We start from the raw sequence: 24,955 nt of genomic DNA, 5'->3' as shown, positions 1-24,955 counted from the left end.
GGTTGCAATTTAGTGCTTCTGAGCATGCATGACTGCCAAAACCCGGAAGTACAGTGGTGCCTCGCAAGACGAAAAGAATCCGTTCTGTGATTCTCTTTGTCTAGCGGTTTTTTCGTCTTGCGAAGCAAGCCCATTGACGGATTAGCGGATTAGTGCTATTAGCGGCTTTTAGCGGCTTATCTGCTGATCGGATCAGCTGATAAGCGGCTTAGCGGCTTAGGAAAGGGGGGGGGAGGAAAAAAAACCAGCAGGAACTCGCAAGACATTGTCGTCTTGCGAAGCAAGCCCATAGGAGATTCGTTTTGCGAAGCGCCTCCCAAACGGAAAACTCTTTCGTCTACCGAGTTTTCTGTCTTACGAGGCATTCGTCTTGCGGGGCACCACTGTAACCTGTTGCGGTACTTCCGAGTTTCGGCAGTCCATAACCCACAGCCTGAAGTGTCTGTAACCCGAGGTATGACTGTATTTTGTTTCTTTACAATGTTTCTATAAAAACAACATAAATGGTTCCCAGTCTTTTTAAAGTCTCTATTGTCCTTCTCTCTAAATTTTTCAATTAGCTCTCCCATTTCAGCGTAGTCCATCAGTTTTTCTTGCCTTTCTTCTTTAGTTGAACATTTTATACGTGTGTCTTTGTGCGCAATAATAAAAAAAAATTCCTTCCAGTAGCACCTTAAAGACCAACTAAGTTAGTTCTTGGTATGAGCTTTCGTGTGCATGCACACTTCTTCAGATACACTGAAACAGAAGTTGCCAGATCCTTCTATATAGTGAGAAGGTGGGGAGGGGTATTACTCAGAAGGGTGGTGGGAATGGGAGATTGGCAGATGGCTGAGATGAGCCTGTTGACGACTCTTAACGACTGCAATAGGTCTTACAGGAAAAGGCAAGGGGTGAGAAGGTGAGAAATGGCTTAGTCATGTATAATGAGATAAGAATCCAATGTCTCTGTTCAGACCAGGTCTCTCCATGGTTTTAAGTTTGGTAATGAGTTGCAATTCAGCAGCTTCTCTTTCCAGTCTATTTGTGCGCAATGTATATGTAAACGAGCCGTGGGCAGGATAGGCCATCCTAACTTTTCCTGCTGCTTTTCTCCCAGTCCTCGGCGCTGGAGATGGAGCTGTCTCAGCTCAGGGCTCAGGGCCTTGCTCTGGAGCAGGAGAACTTCTTCCTCAAGGAGGAGCTGCAAAAGGGAAAGCAGGTAAGCCTTCTCAAGGGTGCGGGAGGGGCAATGGCAGGTGAGGGGTGTCATGAGAAGCCACACAAGCAGTTCATTACCCAGGTAGGAATATTGAATAAAAGCCAAGACCCAGAAATATACAGGTGAAACTCGGAAAATTAGAATATCATGGAAAAGTTCATTTATTTCACTAATTCAACTTAAAAGGTTAAACTAATATATGAGATAGGCTCATGACATTCAAAGCAAGATATGTCAAGCCTTTATTTGTTATAATTGTGATGATTATGGCATGCAGCTGATGAAAACCCCAAATTAACAATCTCAGAAAATTAGAACATTAAATGAAATCAGCAAAACAAGGACTGCAAATAGAGCAATATATTCTAATTTTCCGAGTTTCACCTGTAAAGGAAAGTGCCCAACAGGAACCCAAGTCTGAGTGTACCTAATTTGCACTCTCTGAAACAGACGGACCGAAACACACCCATCTTTCAAAATTTGCACTTTTCCAAATTTTGCAGTGCTGCCGGGTAATGTGTACAAAGATGGATATTCCAGGGTGAAGCGGACATAAGATGACATATATGAGTGAACACAACCTGCAAAAAATGTGTTTTATTAGGGGAAATTGCCTTGCCAAAATGCATGTATTGCTCCAGCTTGGATTGAAGAAGTATATATTGGAAATTCACACAAAAATGATGTTGAATTTTCATGAGATTTCTTTTTAACGCAATCTGACGGTGAATTGTGGAGGACTAAATTTTAAGCTTGGAGAAATGAGAGACACCAAAACTGACATATTTGCCTGGCTCTAGGGGCAATACTATAAATCCAAGTGATGCAAATCCACCAAGGGATGCCCATGGGTGTACGAACCACCCCTGTGCATTAGGAATATTTACAAGTATTTTCTAAAATGTATAGATTCCCTTGCTGACCATCCTCGTGGTCTGCCATGGCAGTGCAGCCTGGGGAGGGCACAGAGAAGAACCCGGTGCCCCCAGTTTGAAACATATCTGCCTTCCACAGATTACCAGGTGCCCGGACCTCTCTGACCTCCAGAATGAGATTTCCGGCGTCCTTGTGAAAAACGAGAAGCTTTTGAAAGAGAAGGAAGCTCTCAGCGAGGAGCTGAACAGATGTGCGCAGAAGGTGAGAGTTTACAGCAATGCTACATCAAGAGGCAGTGTTGCGTAGTGGTTAGAGTGCTGGGTTGGGGACTGGGAGACCAGGGTTCAAAGCCCCACAAAGCTCTGTGGGTGAGACCTCGGACCAGCTGCTCACTCTCAGCCTAACTTACCTGACAGGGTCGTTGCAGCGGAAACTCTGGATAGCTGCTGCCAGTCCGTGTAGAGATGACTGGCTGGGCCAGTGGCCCGGCTCAGCGCAAGGCAGCTCTTTATGGTTCCCATGTACTCTCTTTATATTCTCATCATCTCATCATCAAACCTTTTATTGGCATCGCTGTGGGTTAAAGCACAGAGCCTAGGACTTGCCGATCGGAAGGTCGGCGGTTCGAATCCCCGCGATGGGGTGAGCTCCCATTGCTCAGTCCCTGCTCCTGCCCACCTAGCAGTTCGAAAGCATGTCAAAGTGCAAGTAGATAAATAGGTACCACTCCAGTGGGAAGGTAAACAGCGTTTCCGTGCGCTGCTCTGGTTCACCAGAAGCGGCTTAGTCCTGCTGGCCACATGACCTGGAAGCTGTACGCCTGCTCCCTCGGCCAATAAAGCGAGATGAGCGCTGCAACCCCAGAGTCGGCCACGACTGGACCTGTTGGTCAGGGGTCCCTCTACCTTTACAAACATCCATAGTAAATCAGGACAGAATTACCACCTCCCCAACGTCACAGAACATTTGTCAAATGAAAAGAGGCGAAAAAGTCTAACGTTACATCTCTAGGTCTCCAGGGAGTTCAGACGTCTGCAATGTGCTTCTGCGACAAAAAAACAAATAAAGATATTTAGCCACTAATTTGATGAGCTCCTGATCATTCCCCAGTAATAGAAAATGTATGACCTCCAACTCTGGTTTCCATTTGGGGATGCAGAGTTGATCTAGAAACCGCTGGCAGAGATCAGAACTGGACACAGTACTCCAGAACTGGACACAGTACTCCAGGTGAGGTTCTGCTCTGGTCAGACCTCACCTGGAGTACTGTGTCCAGTTCTGGGCACCACAGTTCAAAAAGGACACTGACAAACTGGAACGTGTCCAGAGGAGGGCAACCAAAGGCCTGGAAACGATGGCTTATGAGGAACGGCTAAGGGAGCTGGGCATGTTCAGCCTGGAGAAGAGGAGGTTAAGGGGTGATATGATAGCCATGTTCAAATATATAAAAGGATGTCACATAGAGGAGGGAGAAAGGTTGTTTTCTGCTGCTCCAGAGAAGTGGACACGGAGCAATGGATCCAAACTACAAGAAAGAAGATTCCACCTAAACATTAGGAAGAACTTCTAAAAGTTTGGTAGTTGTTTATCTCTTTGACATCTGGTGGGAGGGCGTTCCACAGGGCGGGTGCCACCACCGAGAAGGCCCTCTGCCTGGTTCCCTGTAACCTCGCTTCTCACAATGAGGGAACCGCCAGCAGGCCCTCGGAGCTGGACCTCAGTGTCCAGGTAGAATGGTGGGGGTGGAGACGCACCTTCAGGTATAATGGGCCGAGGCCATTTAGGGCTTTAAAGGTCAACACCAACACTTTGAATTGTGCTCTGAAACGTACTGGGAGCCAATGTAGGTCTTTCAAGACCGGTGTTATGTGGTCTCGGCGGCCGCTCCCAGTCACCAGTCTAGCAGCCGCATTCTGGATTAGTTGTAGTTTCTGGGTCACCTTCAAAGGTAGTGTGATGGGATGATTAGCTGCTTGTGCGTAAAATCGTGCTCCCTCAGAGTTTGTGCGGCTCCACAAACCTCTGTGTGTGACAGAGCTCCTCAAACATGTCTGCTCTAGTCACTCGTAGAGTCTGACAGTGGCTGTCTGCGGAAGCGCTTCCAGCATAGAAGCTCCTTAACGGAAACGCGTCTCCTGGACTCACGACGTGGCAGCTTCCGGCAAAGCATGGGTCTCCCTATGGGAGCTTCTGACACCTCCCCGCTGTTCTCGCTGGACGTGTCCCTCATCCCTCCCTCTTCCCTGCTAGTTCCTGCTTTGGCTGCTGCGTCTCTCTCAGCATTCATGAGATCCTCCTCCAGAGTACCCTCTCTCCCCCTGCTGGTCCCTGCTTTCGCTGCTGACTCCCTCCCAGCCTCTGTGAGCCCTTCCACCTCCCTTTCCTCCGATGTCAGTTCCCTGACATCCACCTCCCCTCCAGGGCCCCCTTCCCCCCCGCCCATACTCTCTCCTCTGGGCGGTGAGGAGATAAAACCCCGAAAAGAATCCTCGTCATCTTCAGACGTCTCGAACATTTCCCTCCATCGGTCTTCGTTCCGGCTCGCTGAATCCTCCTCCACCTCGGAATCAGAGAACCCCTCCAACTCTTCTTCTTCGTCGGTGGTGGCAAAGTATTCCCTCCGGAACCTCGCCACTGGCTGAGGTTTACGTGGGAATCTCTGATGAAAAGTTTCTATTAAAACCTCGTCATCTACATCCTCTGCCATGACCCAGGTGTTTTCCGACTCCGGCTCCCCTTCCCACATTACCAAATACTCTACTTGATCTCCCTTCCACCTGGAATCGAGAATCTCTGCTACATGGTAGCTGTGTTCCTTCTCCTCCATTGCTGGTCCCCTATTGACCCTCCCTTCTCTGTCCCCTTTATACGGTGACAGCAACGACCTGTGGAAAACTGGGTGCAGCTTCATGTGGTTCGGTAACCGGAGTCTGAAAGCCACTGGGTTGACCTGCTGCGTGACTTCAAATGGGCCCAGCCTTTTGGGTCTTAACTTCTTACAACCCCCTTTGAATGGTAACCCTTGGGTTGACAGCCACACCTGGTCCCCCACCCTAATGCTTTCACCTTCCCTTCTGTTTTTGTCTGCCTGCCTCTTATATTCCTCCTTAGCCCTGTTTAAGTTAAGTTGGAGCTGGCGATGGATCGCTTCCATTTCTTCAACGAACTGTTCTGCAGCTGGAACGCTCCAGTTCTCCCCTTCCCCCCCTGGGAAGGCTCGGGGATGGCACCCGTGATTAGCCAAAAAGGGGCTCATCCCCGTGGACACGTTCTCTGCATTGTTGCAGGCAAATTCTGCCAACGCCAGCTTCTCCACCCAATCATTCTCTCTGTCATTCACATAACACCTCAAATATTGCTGGAGGACACCATTAGCTCTTTCCGCCTGCCCGTTGGTTTCTGGATGCCGGGCAGTTGAGAAATTAACCTCCACATGCAGTAAGCTCATGAGCTTCCTCCAGAACCTGGAAGTAAATTGTTTCCCTCGGTCTGAAACCACCCTCAAGGGGGCGCCGTGCAACCTAAACACATTTTCTACAAACAATTTAGCGGTTTCTTCTGCTGTGACCGCATGTGAGCAGGCTATAAAGTGGGCCATTTTGGTTAACAGGTCTACCACAACCTTGATGGCTGTTTTCCCTCTGGACCTTGGCAGATCAGTCATGAAATCTATTGCCACTGTTTCCCATGGTCTTTCAGGTGTGGGTAGTGGTTCTAATAAACCTGCCGGTGCCCGCCTCTCCCCCTTGGCTCGTTGGCATTGGTCACACCCTCTCACATACTCCCGCACATCTTCCCTGACCTTGGGCCACCAAAATTCCCTGGTAACCAGCCACATGGTTTTGTGTTGCCCAAAATGCCCTGCTGTGGGGCTATCGTGCAGTTGCTTGAGTACCTTCTCCCTCAATTCACCTTCAGGTATATATAACGCTCCCTTGTAGTACAACGCCCCGTTTCTCTCCTCAAAACCCCCGGGTTTGTCTCCCTCCCTCCTGAGACCCCTGAGTTTGTCCTGGGCGTATTCATCATGCACCGTTCCCTCTACCAATTCCCTTTGCCCCACCAATGCCGCCCCACACACCCAACGGTCCTCTGGAATGACATGGGTCTCTTCGGGTGCTCCCTCCCCCTCCAAATATTCAGGTTTGCGTGAGAGAGCGTCCGCCCTAACGTTCTCTGGGCCTGGCACATAACAAATCTCAAAGTTAAATTTGGAGAACTCCTGGGCCCATCTCAACTGCCGTTGGTTGAGCACTCGCGCAGTTCTCCAATACTCTAGATTCTTATGGTCCGTGCACACTTGCACCTTATGTTGTGCACCAATTAGCAGGTGCCTCCATCTCCGGAAAGCCTCATGAATAGCAAGAAGTTCCCGGTCGTACACCGTGTAGTTCCTCTCGGATTTGTTCAGCTTTCGCGAAAAGAAGGCACACGGTCGCCACTCTGACTCCTTCCCTGGCTGCAGAAGAAGAAGCACCGCCCCTATGGCTCTGTCAGATGCGTCTGTTTCGACCCTCAGCTTTTTTTGTAAATCCACATGCAGAAGTTGTCCTTCAGAGGCGAAGGCCCTTTTCAGTTCCTCAAACGCTCGCTCCGCCTCCGCAGTCCAAACAAACTTCTTTTTACTGCTGAGACAGTCCGTAATGGGCGCCGTCAGGTGGGCGAAGTTTCGGATGAACTTACGATAAAAGTTTCCAAACCCTAGGAACCTCTGCACATCCTTCTTGGTTTTGGGTGTTTTCCATTCCAGCACTGCCTGAACCTTGCCGGGATCCATGGCCAATCCCTTGTCTGACAGGAGGTACCCCAGGAATTCCACCTCCTTGGTATGAAACTGACACTTCTCCAGTTTCACCCACAGCCTGTTGGCTTGCAGCCTGCTCAACACTTCCCTGACGTCTCTCACATGTTGCTCCTCATTCTCCGAATACACCAACACATCATCTAGGAAGGCCACACAATTCTTGTAGAGCAAAGGACCCAGTACGTGGTTCATAAACGATTGAAAGCACGCTGAGCCTGCTTGTAATCCAAAAGGCATAACGAGATATTCAAATGCCCCCAAAGGGGTGAACATGGTGGTTTTCCATTCATCCCCTTTCCTTATACGTATCAGGTTGTACGCCCCCCTTAGATCCAGCTTTGTAAAAATCTTTCCCTTCCGCACCCTGGTCAAAATATCATCAATCCTGGGCATAGGGAAAGCCACTGGTTCTGTCACTGCATTTAACCGCCTGAAATCACATACAAGTCTCGGCTTGTCCGTGTGCTTTTTATCCACAAAAAACACTGGGCTACCCCCCGCTGCTTTGGACTCTCTGATGAAGCCTCTCTTCAGGTTCTTGTCAATGAACTCTCGCAACTCCTGCATCTCTCTGTCTGACATGGCATACAACTTGCCTACAGGAAGCTGTGCTCCAGGGAGTAAATTGATCTGGCAATCAAAGGGCCTATGCGGGGGTAGTTGGTCAGCTTCCTTCTCGCTGAACACGTCGCTGAGATCTGCATACTGTGGTGGTACCTTCACCTTCTCCATTACTTCAGTCCCTGCTAGGGTGGCTTGGGCCCCTGCTGAACCCTTTTCCCCTTTGCAGTGCTCTAAGCAATGTGCTGAACCAAAGGAAACCACTCTTTGATGCCAGCCCACCAGCGGATCATGTAGCGCTAGCCAGCTCATTCCCAAAATAATGGGAGCGCCTCCCAAGGTGGCCACATTAAACGCTATCAGTTCTGTGTGCCTTGCCACCCTCATTATCATTGGGACGGTCTGCAAGCTGACTCCTCCTCCCAACAACTCCCTGCCATCGATCGTGGTCACCTGCAGGGGGTTGCTTAAAGGGATCGTCTGTATCTGGTGTTCAGCAGCAAACTCCTTGCTCATAAAATTGCAGGAGCTGCCTGAGTCCAACAGCGCCTTTATTTTTAGGGGGTGTCCATTTTGCAGCTCTAGCGACACTTCAATCACTAGAGCAGGTTGAGGAGCTTCTGGCACGGGCACTTTCACTGCTCTTTGGCCTGGCTGCAGTGCCCCGACTGTGGCAACCAGGCGTTGGCTTTTACCTGCTCCGTTTCTCCCTGCTCTCCTCCCTCAACAGCTCCCACCATCCCTTGCCATTCCTTCCTCTGGGGGCAGACTCTGGCAAAGTGGCCTGGCTGTTGGCAGAGATAGCATTTCCGGGCGCCCTTTCCCTCCTTCTTAGCCCCCTCACTGGGCTTTGAAACTGCGCGCGCGCGCGCTGTTCCGATTTCCATCGGCTCTGCCGGCGGGAAAGCTGGCTCAGGAATGTCTGGAATGCGGAACTCCTTCCAACGTTCCCCTCTCCCTTCCCGCCTCTCCAAGGCTCTTGCCTCCTGGCGCGCTCCTATGGTCAGCGCAGATTTGGTCAGCTGATCCATAGACACCGCCCTGGGGCTCCGGGACCGTTCGTCTTTCACAGCCGAAGAAAGACCTTCTTCAAATAGCATCTGAATGGGTGCCGCCGATAAATCCCACCCCAATCTGTGAACCAGCATGGTAAACTCAGTCCAGTACTCACGGACAGATCGGCTTCCCTGCTTGCAAGCCATTAGCTGTCTGCGCACCACCCCTTCCTCAATATCGCTGGAAAACATGATATCCATTGCACGAAAGAACTTCATAGTGTCCTTTAAGACGTCATTGTGCGTTGCCATCAGGGGTCTAACCCAGTCCCTCGCCCCCCTCTCAAGATGCCCAATCACGAACGCAACTCGCGATTCCTCATCAGGGAACTCATCAAACTGCACATTAAGGGCATATTGCATCTCTGTCCTAAAGGCATGGTAGTCCTTGGGGTCCCCCCCAAACTTCTGCACCAATCCTGGTACCTTTCTGGTGAACTGGGTAGCTCTCCCCTTCTTGTCTGCATCCTGAGCCCTTCTCTCCTCGAGCCTCGCCGTCTGCAGCGCAAGTTGGACTTCCAACGCTCGGTATCTTTCTTCCAAGCTTGGACCAGCTCCAACCCCTGCTCCTTCGGTTCCGGCTGGGTCGCTCATGATGCTTTCTCCTGCACAGGCAGCGTACAGAGACTGTCAGACTGCTGTGATGGGATGATTAGCTGCTTGTGCGTAAAATCGTGCTCCCTCAGAGTTTGTGCGGCTCCACAAACCTCTGTGTGTGACAGAGCTCCTCAAACATGTCTGCTCTAGTCACTCGTAGAGTCTGACAGTGGCTGTCTGCGGAAGCGCTTCCAGCATAGAAGCTCCTTAACGGAAATGCGTCTCCTGGACTCACGACGTGGCAGCTTCCGGCGAAGCATGGGTCTCCCTATGGGAGCTTCTGACACCTCCCCGCTGTTCTCGCTGGACGTGTCCCTCATCCCTCCCTCTTCCCTGCTAGTTCCTGCTTTGGCTGCTGCGTCTCTCTCAGCATTCATGAGATCCTCCTCCAGAGTACCCTCTCTCCCCCTGCTGGTCCCTGCTTTCGCTGCTGACTCCCTCCCAGCCTCTGTGAGCCCTTCCACCTCCCTTTCCTCCGATGTCAGTTCCCTGACAGGTAGCCCCACGTAGAGTGCATTGCAATAGTCCAAGCGGGAGATAACCAGAACATGCACCACTCTGGCAAGACAGTGCGCAGGCAGGTAGGGTCTCATCCTGCGCACCAGATGGAGCTACTAGACAGTCACCCTGGACACAGAGTTGACCTGCGCCTCCATGGACAGCTGTGAGTCCAAAATGACTCCCAGGCTGCGCACCTGGTCCTTCAGGGGCACAGTTACCCCACTCAGGACCAGGGAGTCCCCCCTACCTGCCTGCCCCCTGTCCCCCAAAAACAGTACTTCTGTCTTGTCAGGATTCAACCTCAATCTGTTAGTCGCCATCCATCCTCCAACCGCCTCCAGACACTCACACAGGACCTTCACTGCCTAGAGGATTTGCTGCCTCTGGCTGCAGAAAGAGATAATAGTCCTCATGGCTAGTAGTCATTGATATTTATTATTATTATTATTATTATTATTATTATTATTATTATTATTATTTTTTATTATTATTATTAATTGAATTTATATACCACCCTATACCCAGGGGTCTCAGGGTGATTCACAGATAAAACTTTGGGATTCAAACAATTGGTGAAATAAATTACTGTTCTACAGTAAATGCCCACTCTCAGAGAAGCATTCAAAAAACAATTTTACTGAATGTTTAGTCCTTATGTTTCAATCTTGGGTGGTGAAGGGAGGATTGTTGTTCGGTAGAAATGCATTTTGAAAGCCTCCATTCTGGGAAATTTGGTCTAATCTAATCAGCAGCGCATTAGCAACATTCTGAATTCTACCCAAGGTTTTCTTCAGGGTCTTCAGCAATTTCTGCACTGCCTAATGAAACTATAAAATCGAGATGTCCCCGTTGAAACAATACAAGTTTCTAATCTTGGACCACAAATGGAGGAAATCAATGTTGTGTCCTTTTCCACAAAACAGACTATGCCAAATGCAGCAGCAACACATGCATTTATCTTCCCCAAGTGAATGTGACCTGGAACAGCAGCATAAGGGAAAAATTAAGAAGAGTAAAATTAAGAAGAGATATAGCCCTCTCCTCCATGAATTTGTCCAGTCCTTTTTTAAAGCCATCCGAGTTGGTGGCCATTGCTGCCTCCTGTGGCAGGGAGTTCCACAGTTTAACTGTGCAGTGCATGAAGAAGGCGGTGAAGGTGTGAGTGTCTGGAGGGTGAGTGTCTGGAGGGGGTGTCTGTGTGAGTGTCTGGAGGGGGTTGGAGGATGGATGGCAGCTAACGGATTGAGGTTGAATCCTGACGAGACAGAAGTACTGTTTTTGAGGGACAGGAGGCGGGTGGGTGTGAGGGATTCCCTGGTCCTGAATAGGGTAACTGTGTCCCTGAAGGACCAAGTGTGCAGCCTGGGAGTCATTCTGGACTCACAGCTGTCTATGGAGGCGCAGGTCAATTCTGTGTCCAGGGCAGCTGTCTACCAGCTCCATCTGGTACACAGGATGAGACCCTCCCTGCCCACAGACTGTCTCACCAGAGTGGTGCATGCTCTGGTTATCTCCCGCTTGGACTACTGCAATGTGTTCTATGTGGGGCTACCTTTGAAGATGACCTGGAAATTACAACTAATCCAGAATGTGGCAGCTAGACTGGTGAGTGGGAGCAGCCGCCGAGACCATATAACACCGGTCTAGAAAGACCTACATTGGCTCCCAGTACGTTTCCGAGCACAATTCAAAGTGCTGGTGCTGACCTTTAAAGCCCTAAACGGCCTCAGCCCAGGATACCTGAAGCAGCGTCTCCACCCCCATCGTTCAGCCCAGAAATCTGAGGTCCAGCTCCGAGGGCCTTCTGGCGCTTCCCTCCCTGCGAGAAGCCAAGTTACAGAGAACCAGGCAGAGGGCCTTCTCGGTAGTGGCGCCCGCCCTGTGGAACGCCCCCCATCAGATGTCAGAGGTAAACAACTACCTGACATTCAGAAGACATCTGAAGGCAGCCTTGTTCAAGGAAGTTTTTAACGTGTGACATCTTAGTGTATTTTTGGTCTTTGTGGAAGCCGCCCAGAGTGGCTGGGGAAACCCAGCCAGATGGGCAGGGTACAAATAATAAATTATTATTATTATTATTATTATTATTATTATTATTATTATTATTATTATCATCCCTGGCTACAAGAATGAGCCAGTGTGGAACCCGGGCCCTGCCAGCCCTTCTCTCCCTAGCCATGTGCCGCAGGCGCTGTGACCCTGTGCCGTCTGTGCTCTTTGCCATCAGAATCGGGCCCTGGAAGCCGCCGTGCATTCGGCGGGGCTGCAGAGCCAGCAGAAGCAGCTGTGCTGGGGGGACGAAGGGGGTCTCCTGGCCAAGCAAGACCAGCAGCTCTTGAGGCAGGACAACGAGAGGCTCCAGCAAGAGCTCCAGAGCGCCAGCTCAGACCTCGCTCGTTCCAGAGAGAAGGTAAATGGGGAATGCCTTCCCAGGCGTGCGTGTCGTGCCCGTCCGTCCTCGTATCTAGCTGGCAAATATCTTGCTCGTGGAGGAATAGAGAGCCTTTCTCAGATCTTGTGGGAAACCTCCTGGGGGCCGCATGCCAGAGGTGCGGAGGGCCGGAGGCAGAACCTTGAGTGGAGCCACATGCTGGGGAAACCCGGTGCAAAAAGAGCCTTTAGGCACTTCTGCCTTGCTTGCATTTAACTTGTGGAATTTCAACCAGCTGACCTTCGACCTTGTACGGCTTGGAATTGTGTGTGTTAAATGTAAGATGCGATTGTTGTGGGTTGGAATTGTGTGTGTTAAATGTAAGATGCGATTGTTGTGGGTTGGAATTGTGTGTGTTAAATGTAAGATGCGATTGTTGTGGGTTGGAATTGTGTGTGTTAAATGTAAGATGTGATTGTTGTGGGTTGAAATTGTGTGTGTTAAATGTAAGATGCAGTTGCTGTGGTTGAAATTGTGGGTTGAAACTGTATGTGTTAAATGTAAGATGTGATTGTTGTGGGTTGAAATTGTGTGTGTTAAATGTAAGATGTGATTGTTGTGGGTTGAGATTGTGTGTGCTAAATGTAAGATGCGATTGTTGTGGGTTGAAATTGTGGGTTGAAATTGTGTGTGTTAAATGTAAGATGCGGTTGTTGTGGTTGAAATTGTGGGTTGAAACTGTATGTGTTAAATGTAAGATGTGATTGTTGTGGGTTGAAATTGTGGGTTGGAATTGTGTGTGTTAAATGTAAGATGCGATTGTGCTGTGCGTGTGGACACTCCCCATAAAGTCAGCTCATGAAAGTTGGCCATCAGACCAGCCTACAATGCTTTCCTGGTGGGTTTGTCTCCCCTACACACACACACACACACACACACACACACACACATACACACACACACACACACACACACACACACACACACACACACACATTTCTCCCAACATCCTTATAAACAGCATGTGAATTGGCCTCTTCTCTTGCCAGATCCGTCAGCTGGAATCCACCATCCTGAGCCAGAAGCATCTAAAACACCAAAGCCACTTAGGGATCGTGAACGCCATTGAGCAGGAGAAAGCGAGCCTGAAGAGGGAATGCGAGAGGCTTCAGAAGGAGCTGGCCTCAGCCAACTGGAAGGTCAGTTCCAGGCAGTTCTAATAATAATAATAATTTTATTATTTGTACCCCAGCTCCTCTGAGCAGCTTGCAGCATATACAAAAAGTTCTGGGGTGGCGAATAAACCCTTACATTGTTCCCAAGGAACACTCAATTAGTCCCGTCTTCAAATGCATTATCTTGTTCTTTTTTTTCTTCAAAATCTGTGCATGCTAAAAAAAAGTTTGTACTCTGCTGCTTATGGTAACACAGGCCTGTGGCATTTGTGCCACCTGGGTAACTTCAAAGGAATAATAATAATAATAATAATAATAATAATAATAATAATAATAATAATAATATCTTTATTGTCATTGCCCCCTCTCGGGGACAACGAAATTACTTGGCTGCTCCATCCACCCAGGTGGGGCACTCCACACAAAATCAAAACAACTATAAGGAAATAAGCACTCAAGCACACACCTCGTCAAAAACCTATGCATCTCTCTTCCAGTTTCCAATAGTTTTCTGGGCTGGTCACCTGGGGCTGGTCCTTGCTCGCCACAGGTAACTAGTTGCTGTTTACAGATTTGTAGCTAGATTCGCCTGGGATAAGGCCACTGACCTGGGTGGTTAGGTAGCTGAATACCACCTGGATGTTCTGCAAGTCTTAGTAGACCAGGTATGTCCAAAGTCCGTTTCAGGGGCCTAATCCGGCCTGCTGGTCAGCTGAATCCAGCCCCTGTGGCAGTCAACAACTTTGGCCGGCCCTCATGCATGTTCACTTCATCAAATCTGGAAACTGAAAAAAGTTTGGGCACCCCTGTGTCAACATGCAGAGGACCGGGAGGCCAGCTGGCTAGCCCTGGCTGGGCTGTCTCTTTCCAGCCGTCCCGCTGCGAAGACCTATCGCCTCTGCTCTGACATAAATCAGCGACCCGGGATTCAAAGCCAGGGCACACTATCAGCAAATCGAACTGCACACACAGAATAGGCGTGAGGCTTCTGGAAGCATGCTACAACTTGTTGTTGTTTAGTCGTTTAGTCGTGTCCGACTCTTCGTGACTCCATGGACCAGAGCACGCCAGGCACTTCTGTCCTCCACTGCCTCCCGCAGTTTGATCAAACTCATGCTAGTAGCTTCAAGAACACCATCCAACCATCTCATTCTCTGTCGTCCCCTTCTCCTTGTGCCCTCCATCTTTCCCAACATCAGGGTCTTTTCCAGGGAGTCCTCTCTTCTCATGAGGTGGCCAAAGTATTGGAGCCTCAGCTTCACGATCTGTCCTTCCAGTGAGCACTCAGGGCTGATTTCCTTCAGAATGGAGAGGTTTGATCTTCTTGCAGTCCATGGGACTCTCAAGAGTCTCCTCCAGCACCATAATTCAAAAGCATCAATTCTTCGGCGATCAGCCTTCTTTATGGTCCAGCTCTCACTTCCATACATCACTACTGGGAAAACCATGGCTTTTACTATACGGACCTTTGTTGGCAAGGTGATGTCTTTGCTTTTTAAGATGTTGTCTACAACTACCGATTTATTAATCATAAATCAGGACAAAGAAACATGTCAACTCTCTCTCTCGTCTTCTCAGAGAGAAAGGGGAAAAACAAAAGCTATACACAACGGAAGTTGCCAGCAAGCTGTGCTGGAATGTAAACAGACATGTGACACGCAAGAGTTCCACACATCTGCTCCTTGAGGTGGAATGGAAATCTCAACACCCTGTAGTAGACCTTTCTAAATGAATGGATGGAATTTAGTGATGTTCCTCAATTTCAAGGGACCTGCTCACAAGAAGCATTTCTGAATACAGCCCTGCGTGTTCTAAGGCAGGATAGCTCTGAATTTCAGTTGCTCTATAGAAGATGAGGGATGGAGAAGTTGAGGGATAGAGAAGACTCCTGTCTTAACACTCCTTGTGAACTTCCTAGAGATTCAGGGAGGAGAGGGCTATTGATGGCTACTAACCATTACGACGGGATGTGGGTGGCGCTGTGGGTTAAACCACAGAGCCTAGGGCTTGCCGATCAGAAGGTCGGCGGTTCGAATCCCCGCGATGGGGTGATCTCCCGTTGCTCGGTCCCAACTCCTGCCCACCTAGCAGTTCGAAAGCACGCCAGTGCAAGTAGATAAATAGGTACTGCTCCGGCGGGAAGGTAAATGGCTTTTCCGTGCACTGCTCTGGTTCGCCAGAAGTGGCTTAGTCATGCTGGCCACATGACCCAGAAGCTGTACGCTGGCTCCCTCGGCCAATAAAGCGCGATGAGCGCCGCAACCCCAGAGTCGGCCACGACTGGACCTAATGGTCAGGGGTCCCTTTACCTTTACCTAACCATTATGACTATTCTCTGCCTCCACATTCAGAGTCAGCACTGCTTCAGAATACCAGTTTCTGGACACTGCAGGAGGAGAGAGGGCTCTTGTGCACAGATCCTGCTTGCTGGTTTTCCACAGGCATCTGGTCTGGAGAAGAGGAGGTTAAGGGGTGATATGATAGCCATGTTCAAATATATAAAAGGGTGTCACATAGAGGAGGGAGAAAGGTTGTTTTCTGCTGCTCCAGAGAAGCGGACACGGAGCAATGGATCCAAACTACAAGAAAGAAGATTCCACCTAAACATTAGGAAGAACTTCCTGACAGTAAGAGCTGTTCGAAAGTGGAATTTGCTGCCAAGGAGTGTGGTGGAGTCTCCTACTTTGGAGGTTTTTAAGCAGAGGCTTGACAACCATATGTCAGGAGTGCTCTGATGGTGTTTCCTGCTTGGCAGGGGGTTGGACTCGATGGCCCTTGTGGTCTCTTCCAACTCTATGATTCTATGGTCCGCCACTGTGAGACCAAGATGCTAGACTTGATGGCCCGTCTGCCTGATCCAGCAGCGAAGCTCTCTTTTTTTGCTCTTACGTTCTCAGTTCATGTCTCTGTTGCCATCTTTTGGGATGGGGTGTTCTTTGGCTTCATACCTTACTTTACGTGAGCAGTACAGTCGTACCTTGGTTCTCAAATGCCTTGGTACTCGGTTTTGGCTCCTGAACGCCGCAAACCCGGAAGTGAGTGTTCTGGTTTGTGAATGTTTTTCGGAAGCCGAACGACCACCGCGGCTTCCAGTTGAGTGCAGGAAGCTCCTGCGGCCAATCGGAAGCTGCAAGTCCAAACTTAATTCTCTCCTCTTAGGCAAAGATCACAAGACGACCTGGCTGGTAGCCAGATTCTGCGCCCAGATTTGTAGACACAGATCATCCTCTAGAATAAAATAGCTTACTAGGGAAATGCTGAAGTTGCCCCTTTGGGGTGCCTCAGGGTCAATTTTTATGGTAGCCCAAATCTCAGTTGTACGGGTGTATGTATACGTCTCGATTTTAACTTATGAGTTATTGCTGCAATCTGCTCTGGTTGTATACCGTATTTTTCGCTCCATAAGACACACTTTTTTCCTCCTAAAAAATAAGGGGAAATGTGAGTATGTCTTATGCGGCAAATGGCACTGTGCAGAGAGGGAGAGCTGCGCAGCGCCTCTCCTGCAAAGCGGGAGGAGGAACGGAGCCCCTTCTGTTCCTCCTCCCGCTTTGCTGAAGGGGCGCAGCACAGCTCTCCCTCAGGACAGGAACGGAGCCCCTCTTGCTGTCCTGGCCTCTGCCTTAGCCACGCGCAGCCACTCTTCTGGGCATGGGGAGCCTTCATCCCGCTGCCCTGAAGAGGCTTCACGTGGCTATCCCAGAAGCCAGAACAGCAAGAGGCTATCCCAGAAGCCAGATCCCTCTTGCTGTTCTGGCTTCTGGGATTCCGAATATTTTTTCTTGTTTTCCTCCTCCAAAAACTAGGTGCGCCTTATGGTCTGGTGCGTCTTATAGAGCTAAAAAATACGGTATTTTATTTTTATGAACGCTGCTTTTATTGTGTTATGCGAGCTGGTCTTTGACCGTAATAAATTATCTATCAATGGGAAGCTGCGCCTTGGTTTGTGAACGGTTCTCAGAGTCGAACGGACTCGCGGAACAGATTCCATTTGAGAACCAAGGTACGACTGTACCTCAGCCCTGCCCCCTCCATCAGATCCATGCAGAGGATCCACAGTGGAGCAACCAGTTTGCTCCAAGAACGTCTCCCCTAGAGCACATGTTGGCTCTTATTGGGAGCAGGGAATGCAGGGAATGCAGTCTGGATGCAGGGAAATATCCTCCTGTAGGCAATTCACCTATTTTGACGTAGACCGGTGCTTGGCCACAGCGGAACAAGCTAACCAGACGAAATAATCCCGCTCCGTCCTCATCTTTCCTAAAACGAGCCTTAAATCCCCCGACAGATCAGCCAGATGAGTTCCCTTGAGCGAGAGCTGGAAGCCGTCAATCTGGAAAACGAAGGCCTACGGAAGAAGCAAGTCAAACGGGACGAACAGGTGATGGAGGTCTGTTTCAGTAGATGGTGCGTTGCTGATGCCGCTCTGCAGAAAAGAAATGAACTGGGGATCGTTTTGCTTGAGGATTTAGGCCAGGGGTTTATTTATTTGAGCTTGCAGATCTAAGGGGACTCCAGGGCTGTATGAGATGACAGTCCTTATGAGATGGATTTTCCCACAACAGCTAAAGAAGAGGCCTTTGGCTGAGTTTTCCAAAGAGGAATTAACACACCAGCTTCACATAGACAGAATCAGGGAGGACAGATCTGTCTACAGCTACCAGTGTTGATAAATACAGTGGTGCCCTGCAAGACGAACGCCTCGGAAGACGAAAAACTCGCTAGACGAAGGAGTTTTTCGTTTTCTTAGCCGCTTCGCAAGACGCATTTCCCTATGGGCTTGCTTCGCAAAACGAAGCTTGCCCCGCAAGCTCCGGGGATAGCGGGGAAGCGCAGCGCGTCTTCCCCGCTGTCCCCGGACCTCTTTTGAAGCAAGGGGTGGCAGGGAGAAGATTGCTTCTCCCCGTTGCCAGTCCCGCAAGCTCCAGGGATAGCGGGGAAGCGCAGCGCGTCTTCCCCGCTGTCCCCGGACCTCTTTTGAAGCAAGGGGTGGCAGGGAGAAGATCGCTTCTCCCCGTTGCCAGCCCCACAATCTCTGGGGACAGAGGGGAAGGCACGTGCGCCTTCCCCTCTGTCCCCGGAGATTGCGGGGCAGGCAACGGGGAGAAGCAATCTTTTCCCCGCCGCCCCTTGCTTTAGACAGGTCCGGGGACAGAGGGGAAGGCATGCGGCGCTTTCCCTCTGTCCCCGGACGGTCTTCATAGGAACGCATTGATTGATTTTCAATGCATTCCTGTGGAAAACCGTGCTTCGCAAGATGAAAAACTCGCAAGAAGAAAAAAGTTGCGGAATGAATTAATTTCGTCTTGCGAGGCACCACTGTATCTACATTTATTATTCTTGTAATAACCTGCAATTTTATAAGAGTATATATTTAGATGAATAAATGATCAAATTAAGTTAATTTGGATATGCAGAAGATATTCAAAAAGAATTTAAGGAACCACAGAAAGAAGGGAAAGGAAGTAAAGTTTGGAAATGTTAAAATGGTTGTAAAATTAGTGAAATGTGTAAAAAAAATAGATAAAAGATAAATATGTACATGGGACTTCTGTGTAGAAAGGCAGTACAGTGGAACCTCGGTTTTTGAACTTAATCTTCTTGGGCATAAACACCTGGAAGAACGTTAGTGAGAGCTGTTCAACGGTGGAACAGTCTCACTCGGAAAGTGGTGAGCTTTTCTTCCTTGGAGAAGAAGAGTTTGGATTTAATATCCCGCTTTATCACTACCCGAAGGAGTCTCAAAGCGGCTAACATTCTCCTTTCCCTTCCTCCCCCACAACAAACACTCTGTGAGGTGAGTGGGGCTGAGAGACTTCAGAGAAGTGTGACTGGCCCAAGGTCACCCAGCAGCTGCATGTGGAGGAGCGGGGAAGCGAACCCGGTTCCCCAGATTACGAGTCCACCGATCTTAACCACTACACCACACTAAGGCCAGGGCAGAACTTGAAAGGAGGAAGGAGAGTCAGAACACTTCCTGATTTATGGCACCAATGCCCAGCAAAATGAAGGGGATCTTGCTAACACTCTGGTGAGATGGGTTCTGCCAGGGCTTTACAGTGGTGCCCCGCAAGACGAATGCCTCGCAAGACGGAAAACTCGCTAGACGAAAGAGTTTTCCGTTTTGGAGGTGCTTCGCAAAATGAATCTCCTATGGGCTTGCTTCGCAAGACAACAATGTCTTGCGAGTTCCTGCTGGTTTTTTTTCTCCCCCCCCCTTTTTCTAAGCCGCTTATCAGCTGATCCGATCAGCAGATAAGCCGCTAAAAGCCTCTAATAGCGCTAATAGTGCTAATCCGCTATCCTTCAATGGGCTTGCTTCGCAAGACGAAAAAAACCGCTAGACGAAGAGAATCACAGAACGGATTCTTTTTGTCTTGCGAGGCACCACTGTACCAAGGTTTCTCTGAAGGAAAGACTTGGTTTGAGGGCTGTGAGAGCACTTTGAAGAGGCAAAAGAAACATGGATGGGTTTAAAAGAACATTCAGGGAGGATAAGGCTATCAGTGGTTAATAATAATAATAATAATAATAATAATAATAATTTTATTATTTATATGCCGCCCATCTGACTAGGTTGTCCTAGCCGCCCCAGGTGGCTTCCAACAAAATATTAAAACACATAAAACTGCAAACATTAAAAAACTCCCCGTACAGGGCTGCCTTCGGCTGTCTTCTAAAAGAAGTCAGATAGATGTTTATTTCCTTGACATTGGAGGGGAGGGTATTCCACAGGGCGGGCACCACCACCGAGAAGGCCCTGTGCCTGGTTCTCTGTGGCTTCACTTCTCAAAGTGGGGGAGCCGCCAGAAGGCCCCCAAAGCTGGATTTTCACGTCTGGGCTGGGCGATGGGGCTGGAGAAGCTCCTTCAGGTGCTAGTCTTGATGGCTACGCTCCACCCCAACGTCAAGGCAAAATGCTTCTGAATTCCAGTTCCTGGAAACGGCAGGATCCGGCTCTGATTCGGCTTCCAGGGTTCCCACCGGCATCTGTTTGGCTACTGGCCAAGCAGGATGCCACCACTAGGTGGTCCACTGGCCTGATCCTGCTCTTCTTAACTTGAGCTGGTTGCCTTTATCTGGGGGGAGATGGCAGAACAAGAAAGACACTGTGAAGTTTTGAAGAAGCCGGATTGTGAGCACAGCATTGCATGTATAGAGCACAGCCATCGGTGTTGAGCGGTGGCAGGGAGACCTAACTTGTGGTTGGACTCAAGCTTCCACCATGACCAGCTATCGACTCAAATATCCTTTATTAGGCATAGCAAACCACACATTATCAAACAGACACCGTATACAAATGGTGCAAAATACGAGCTCAGCGTAACAAGCTTTGTCCCAGTCAGATCTTTAACTCCAGAGAAAATCAATTTGCACCAGTAATACAACACAACACTACCACATCACCCATCAGTTAAGAACAAATAAATCTCTTGATAATGGTTCAGTCTTTCTACATGGACAGCGCTCAAAAATTCAGCCACTATTAAAGTTATTTTATCATTCCTGTTCCAGAGCAGGTCCTGAACCGTTGGTAGCGTAGAATTGAGCCTGTTGAGTTGTAAGGCCTCTAATACAGTGGTGCCTCGCAAGACGAAAAGAATCCGTTCTGTGATTCTCTTCGTCTAGCGGTTTTTTCGTCTTGCGAAGCAAGCCCATTGACGGATTAATAATAATAATAATAATAAATTTTTATTTATATCCCGCCCTCCCCAGCCAAAGCCGGGCTCAGGGCGGCTAACAACAATCAAATAATCAGTCAAATAATCACACAATCTAAAAATATTTCATTATAAAATTAATTAAATCAAATTGATGGCAACCAATTATGCAGAATTATGTGCAGGTTGCCAGAGGAGGGAGTCAGGCTGCGCCCTGACCAAAGGCCTGGCGGAACAACTCTGTCTTGCAGGCCCTGCGGAAAGATGTCAGGTCCCGCAGGGCCCTAGTCTCTTTTGACAGAGCATTCCACCAGTTTGGAGCTGCAGCCGAGAAGGCCCTGGCTCTAGTTGAGGCCAGACTAACCTCTCTGAGGCCTGGGACCTTGAGGATGTTATTATTTGCAGACCGTAGGTTTCTCTGTGGAGCATACCAGGAGAGGCGGTCCCGTAGGTACGAGGGTCCTAGGCCGTATAGGGCTTTAAAGGTTAAAACCAGCACCTTAAACCTGATCCTGTACTCCACCGGGAGCCAGTGCAGCTGGTATAATACCGGATGAATGTGCTCTCGCAGCGAAGACCCCATAAGGAGTCTCGCCGCGGCATTCTGCACCCGCTGGAGTTTCTGGGTCAGTCTCAAGGGCAGCCCCACGTAGAGCGAGTTACAATAATCCAGTCTGGAGGTGACCGTCGCATGGATCACAGTGGCTAGGTCAGGACGACAGAGATAAGGGGCCAACTGCTTAGCTTGGCGGAGATGAAAAAATGCCGCCTTTGTTATAGCTGTAATCTGCGCCTCCATAGAGAGGGAGGTATCGAAGATTACACCCAAGCTCTTCACGAATGATGCTGGCACTAATTGCACCCCCGCAAGAGACGGGAGTTGCCCCCTCAATCCCATATCGCTCCGTCCCAGCCAGAGGACCTCTGTCTTCGAAGGATTTAACTTCAACCGGCTCCCACGTAACCATCCAGCCACAGCTTCCAGACATCTGGTCAGTGTGTCTGGGGCCGAGTCAGGATGGCCGTCCATCAACAGATAGAGTTGGGTGTCATCGGCATACTGATGGCAACCCAGCCCAAAACTCCGGACAAGCTGGGCGAGGGGGCGCATAAAGATGTTGAAAAGCATCGGGGAGAGTATCGCACCCTGAGGCACTCCACACACCAAGGAGTGGCGTGATGACAATTCCCCCCCAAGCGCCACCCTCTGTCCCCGACCAGAGAGAAACGAGCGCAGCCATTGAAGGACTGTGCCCTGGATCCCCACGTCGGCAAGGCGGTGGTCCAGGAGTTCGTGATCGACCATGTCAAAGGCTGCTGACAGATCTAGAAGAATCAGCAGCCCTGACCCGCCTCGATCCAGCTGCCTGCGGAGATCATCTGTTAGGGCGACCAGAGCCGTCTCGGTCCCATGACCAGCGCGGAAGCCGGACTGGAATGGGTCCAGAGCAGATGTTTCATCCAGAAACCTACCAAGCTGTTCAGCAACCACTCTCTCAATCACCTTACCCAGGAATGGAAGATTCGAGACCGGGCGGTAATTGGATAGATCTGAGGGATCTAATGATGTTTTCTTTAAGAGCGGACGCACCACCGCCTCCTTCAGTTCCCCTGGGAATATCCCGGTGCCAAGGGACAAATTGATGATTTCCCCCAGGGGGCCCCGCACCTCGTCTGGACACGCTCTAATCAGCCATGACGGGCACGGGTCAAGAGGACAGGTGGTGGGCTTTCCAGCTTGGAGGAATCTGTCCACATCGGCTGGAGATATCCGGTCAAAGTGGTCCAATACTGGACCCGAGGACAGTCGAGGGGCCTCCAGTTCCTTTATTGTATCCAAATTGGCAGGGAGGTCATGGCGGAGCAACAGGACCTTCTCCGCAAAAAAGCTCGCAAATGCCTCACAGCTGTGTGTCAGATTGTTATTTAAATTTGGCTGTCCTTCAAGGGACATTAAAGACCGAATTATACTAAATAATTGCGCCGGGCGAGAGCTAGCGGATGCAATGGAGGCCGAGAAGTAAGACTTCTTAGCAGCCTTCACTGCCATCTCATAGGTTTTCATAAAAACCCTATAAGATGTTCTTGAGGCTCCGTCACGGGCACCCCGCCATACTCGCTCTAGCCGTCTGAGGTCCCGCTTCATTTTCCGAAGCTCCTCGGTAAACCAGGGAGCCCGGTTTCTGCGGGGTCGCAGAGGGCGCTTAGGTGCGATCTCATCGATGGCTGCCAGGAGCTGGGTATTCCAGCCCTCAACAAGCTCAGTCCATGAGTCGCCAGGGGGAGCAAGGATTAGCGCTATTAACAGCTTTTAGCGGCTTATCGGCTTATCGGATCAGCTGATAAGCGGCTTAGCACCTTAGGAAAAGGGGGGGAGGGGGAAACCAGCAGGAACTCGCAAGGCATTTTCGTCTTGCGAAGCAAGCCCATAGGAGATTCGTTTTGCGAAGCACCTCCAAAACGGAAAACTCTTTCTAGCGAGTTTTCCGTCTTGCGAGGCATTCGTCTTGCGGGGCACCACTGTAATTGTCTTCTGGCATAAATGCCAAAATCACAAGAAAAGAAAATATGCTCCAAAGTATCAGGTTCCTGTTTACTACATTTGCAGAGATGCTCTTGTGACCAGCTATCGTGGGTGATGGGAGTTGTAGTTTATCAGGGCTCCCCCATTCCTGACCTGTATGCTATTCTGTTGTGGGCCGTGGACCTGAAAATGATGCTCCTTTTGTGTCTCTTCCCCCACCTCAGCTCTTCTGATTTCTGCGCAATATTCCTTGTCCTTTGGTTCGCCGTTCCCCCCCCCCCCGTGCAAATTTCTCCCTTGACTCTTTCTTACCTCGGAAGCCCCATAACCTTCTCTCTCCCCCTTGTGCTTCCCCCCACTCCTGGCTAACCTGTGCCCAGACCTCGGTGGCTGGAGCTAGCAGAGAGGAGCGCAGTGCTCTGCCTGACGTAGCCAGCGAAGGTAGAGGAAACCTTTTCCCACTGCCATAAGCCCACATGCATGGAGAGAGAGAGAGAGAGAGAGAGAGAGAGAAAGAAAGAGAGAGAGAGAGAGAACGAGTGTGTGAGAGAGAAAGCTCTTCAGTGCCATGCGTTTAATGCCCCTCCATCTGCCGTATTTTTCGCTCCATAAGACACACCTAGTTTTTGGAGGAGGAAAACAAGGAAAAAAATATTCTGAATCTATGAAGCCAGAACAGCAAGAGGGATTGCTGCGGAGCGAAAGCAGCAATCCTTCTTGCTGTTCTGGCTTCTGGGATAGCTGCGCAGCCTGCATTCGCTCCATAAGACGCACACACATTTCCCCTTACTTTTTAGGAGGGGAAAAGTCTTATAGAGCAAAAACTACGGTATTTCTTTAAAGAATTAATATGAAAGACGATTGGCCTCTTGTGTGAAAGAGCCACTCTTCATTTTAATGGGCAAAAAGGGGAAATGGAAGGATATTGGCTATCAGTGTTGATTCTTGTAGGCTCAGAAAGAAAAAGGTTAAGCCTTAGCTTTAAAGTTTAATCTTACAAGGAATACTGGGTAAGCTCTCTTAAACTTGAAACCAGTTTTTTTTGGGGGGTGGGAATGAAGAGTGGCTCTGAGATCCCATTTTCTGTTCTTTCATTCTTGGAAATGCCATTTGTGACAGTTGCCGTTGGTCTCGTTCATGGTCTTGTTTTTTGCATGCCTTTCTTGGAATGAGCACGTTGATGTTTGCATGTCTAGATTTTCTGAGGTCTCCAGGAAATGCAGTTCGCAGGGGTTTCTGGGCTTCCACACAGAATGTCAGTGAATGTGTGCTTTCTAACGTTGCTGCGGTTGAGAAATGCTTTGTGTTTTTAAGCGCAGCGTAATTGCATCTTATCTGCAGGTTTGGTTCCAGGGGTTTTGCGCAGGCACAAAAGCCAAACCCTTACAGCCAGCCCTGTAGCTAGCAGCAGAAGGGAAAGAGAAAGAATACTCCATTCTCCCAGAGCCCACATGCAGAGCCAGCCAGCAAGATGAAACGCTTAAAAGCAGACCAGGTGCAAAAAGAGATAGGACAGAGACAGACAGACAGACACCTGGTCTGAAACCCTGCAGAGCTGATGGACTCATCCAGACTTCCTTTTTTTCCCCAAAATTGTTTTTATCGATTTCCCATTTTTTAACAAATCAA

At 49.5% G+C, this 24,955-nt stretch overlaps 1 protein-coding gene and 1 long non-coding RNA gene across 2 annotated transcripts in view; both read left to right on the top strand.

Moving 5' to 3' along the window:
- The window catches only part of NIN (ninein), a 147,880-nt gene that overhangs the window by 109,447 nt on the left and 13,478 nt on the right, over window positions 1–24,955 (top strand). The window contains exons 22-26 of the mRNA XM_082229404.1: window positions 1,100–1,201; window positions 2,216–2,379; window positions 11,792–12,005; window positions 13,016–13,165; window positions 17,430–17,531. Coding sequence (XP_082085530.1) covers window positions 1,100–1,201; window positions 2,216–2,379; window positions 11,792–12,005; window positions 13,016–13,165; window positions 17,430–17,531 — 732 coding nt within the window. The remainder of the gene's footprint in view (window positions 1–1,099; window positions 1,202–2,215; window positions 2,380–11,791; window positions 12,006–13,015; window positions 13,166–17,429; window positions 17,532–24,955) is intronic.
- Window positions 17,581–19,620, top strand: LOC309531225. The gene is made up of 3 exons (XR_014219147.1): window positions 17,581–17,806; window positions 18,455–19,203; window positions 19,542–19,620. It is a non-coding gene; the product is annotated as an uncharacterized lncRNA (long non-coding RNA).

Source organism: Podarcis vaucheri (assembly GCF_965113315.1).
Source record: "Podarcis vaucheri genome assembly, chromosome: 1".
Classification (NCBI taxonomy): domain Eukaryota; kingdom Metazoa; phylum Chordata; class Lepidosauria; order Squamata; family Lacertidae; genus Podarcis; species Podarcis vaucheri.
Note: the sequence above shows the minus strand (reverse complement) of the source record. Positions and strands in the feature narration are given on the sequence as shown.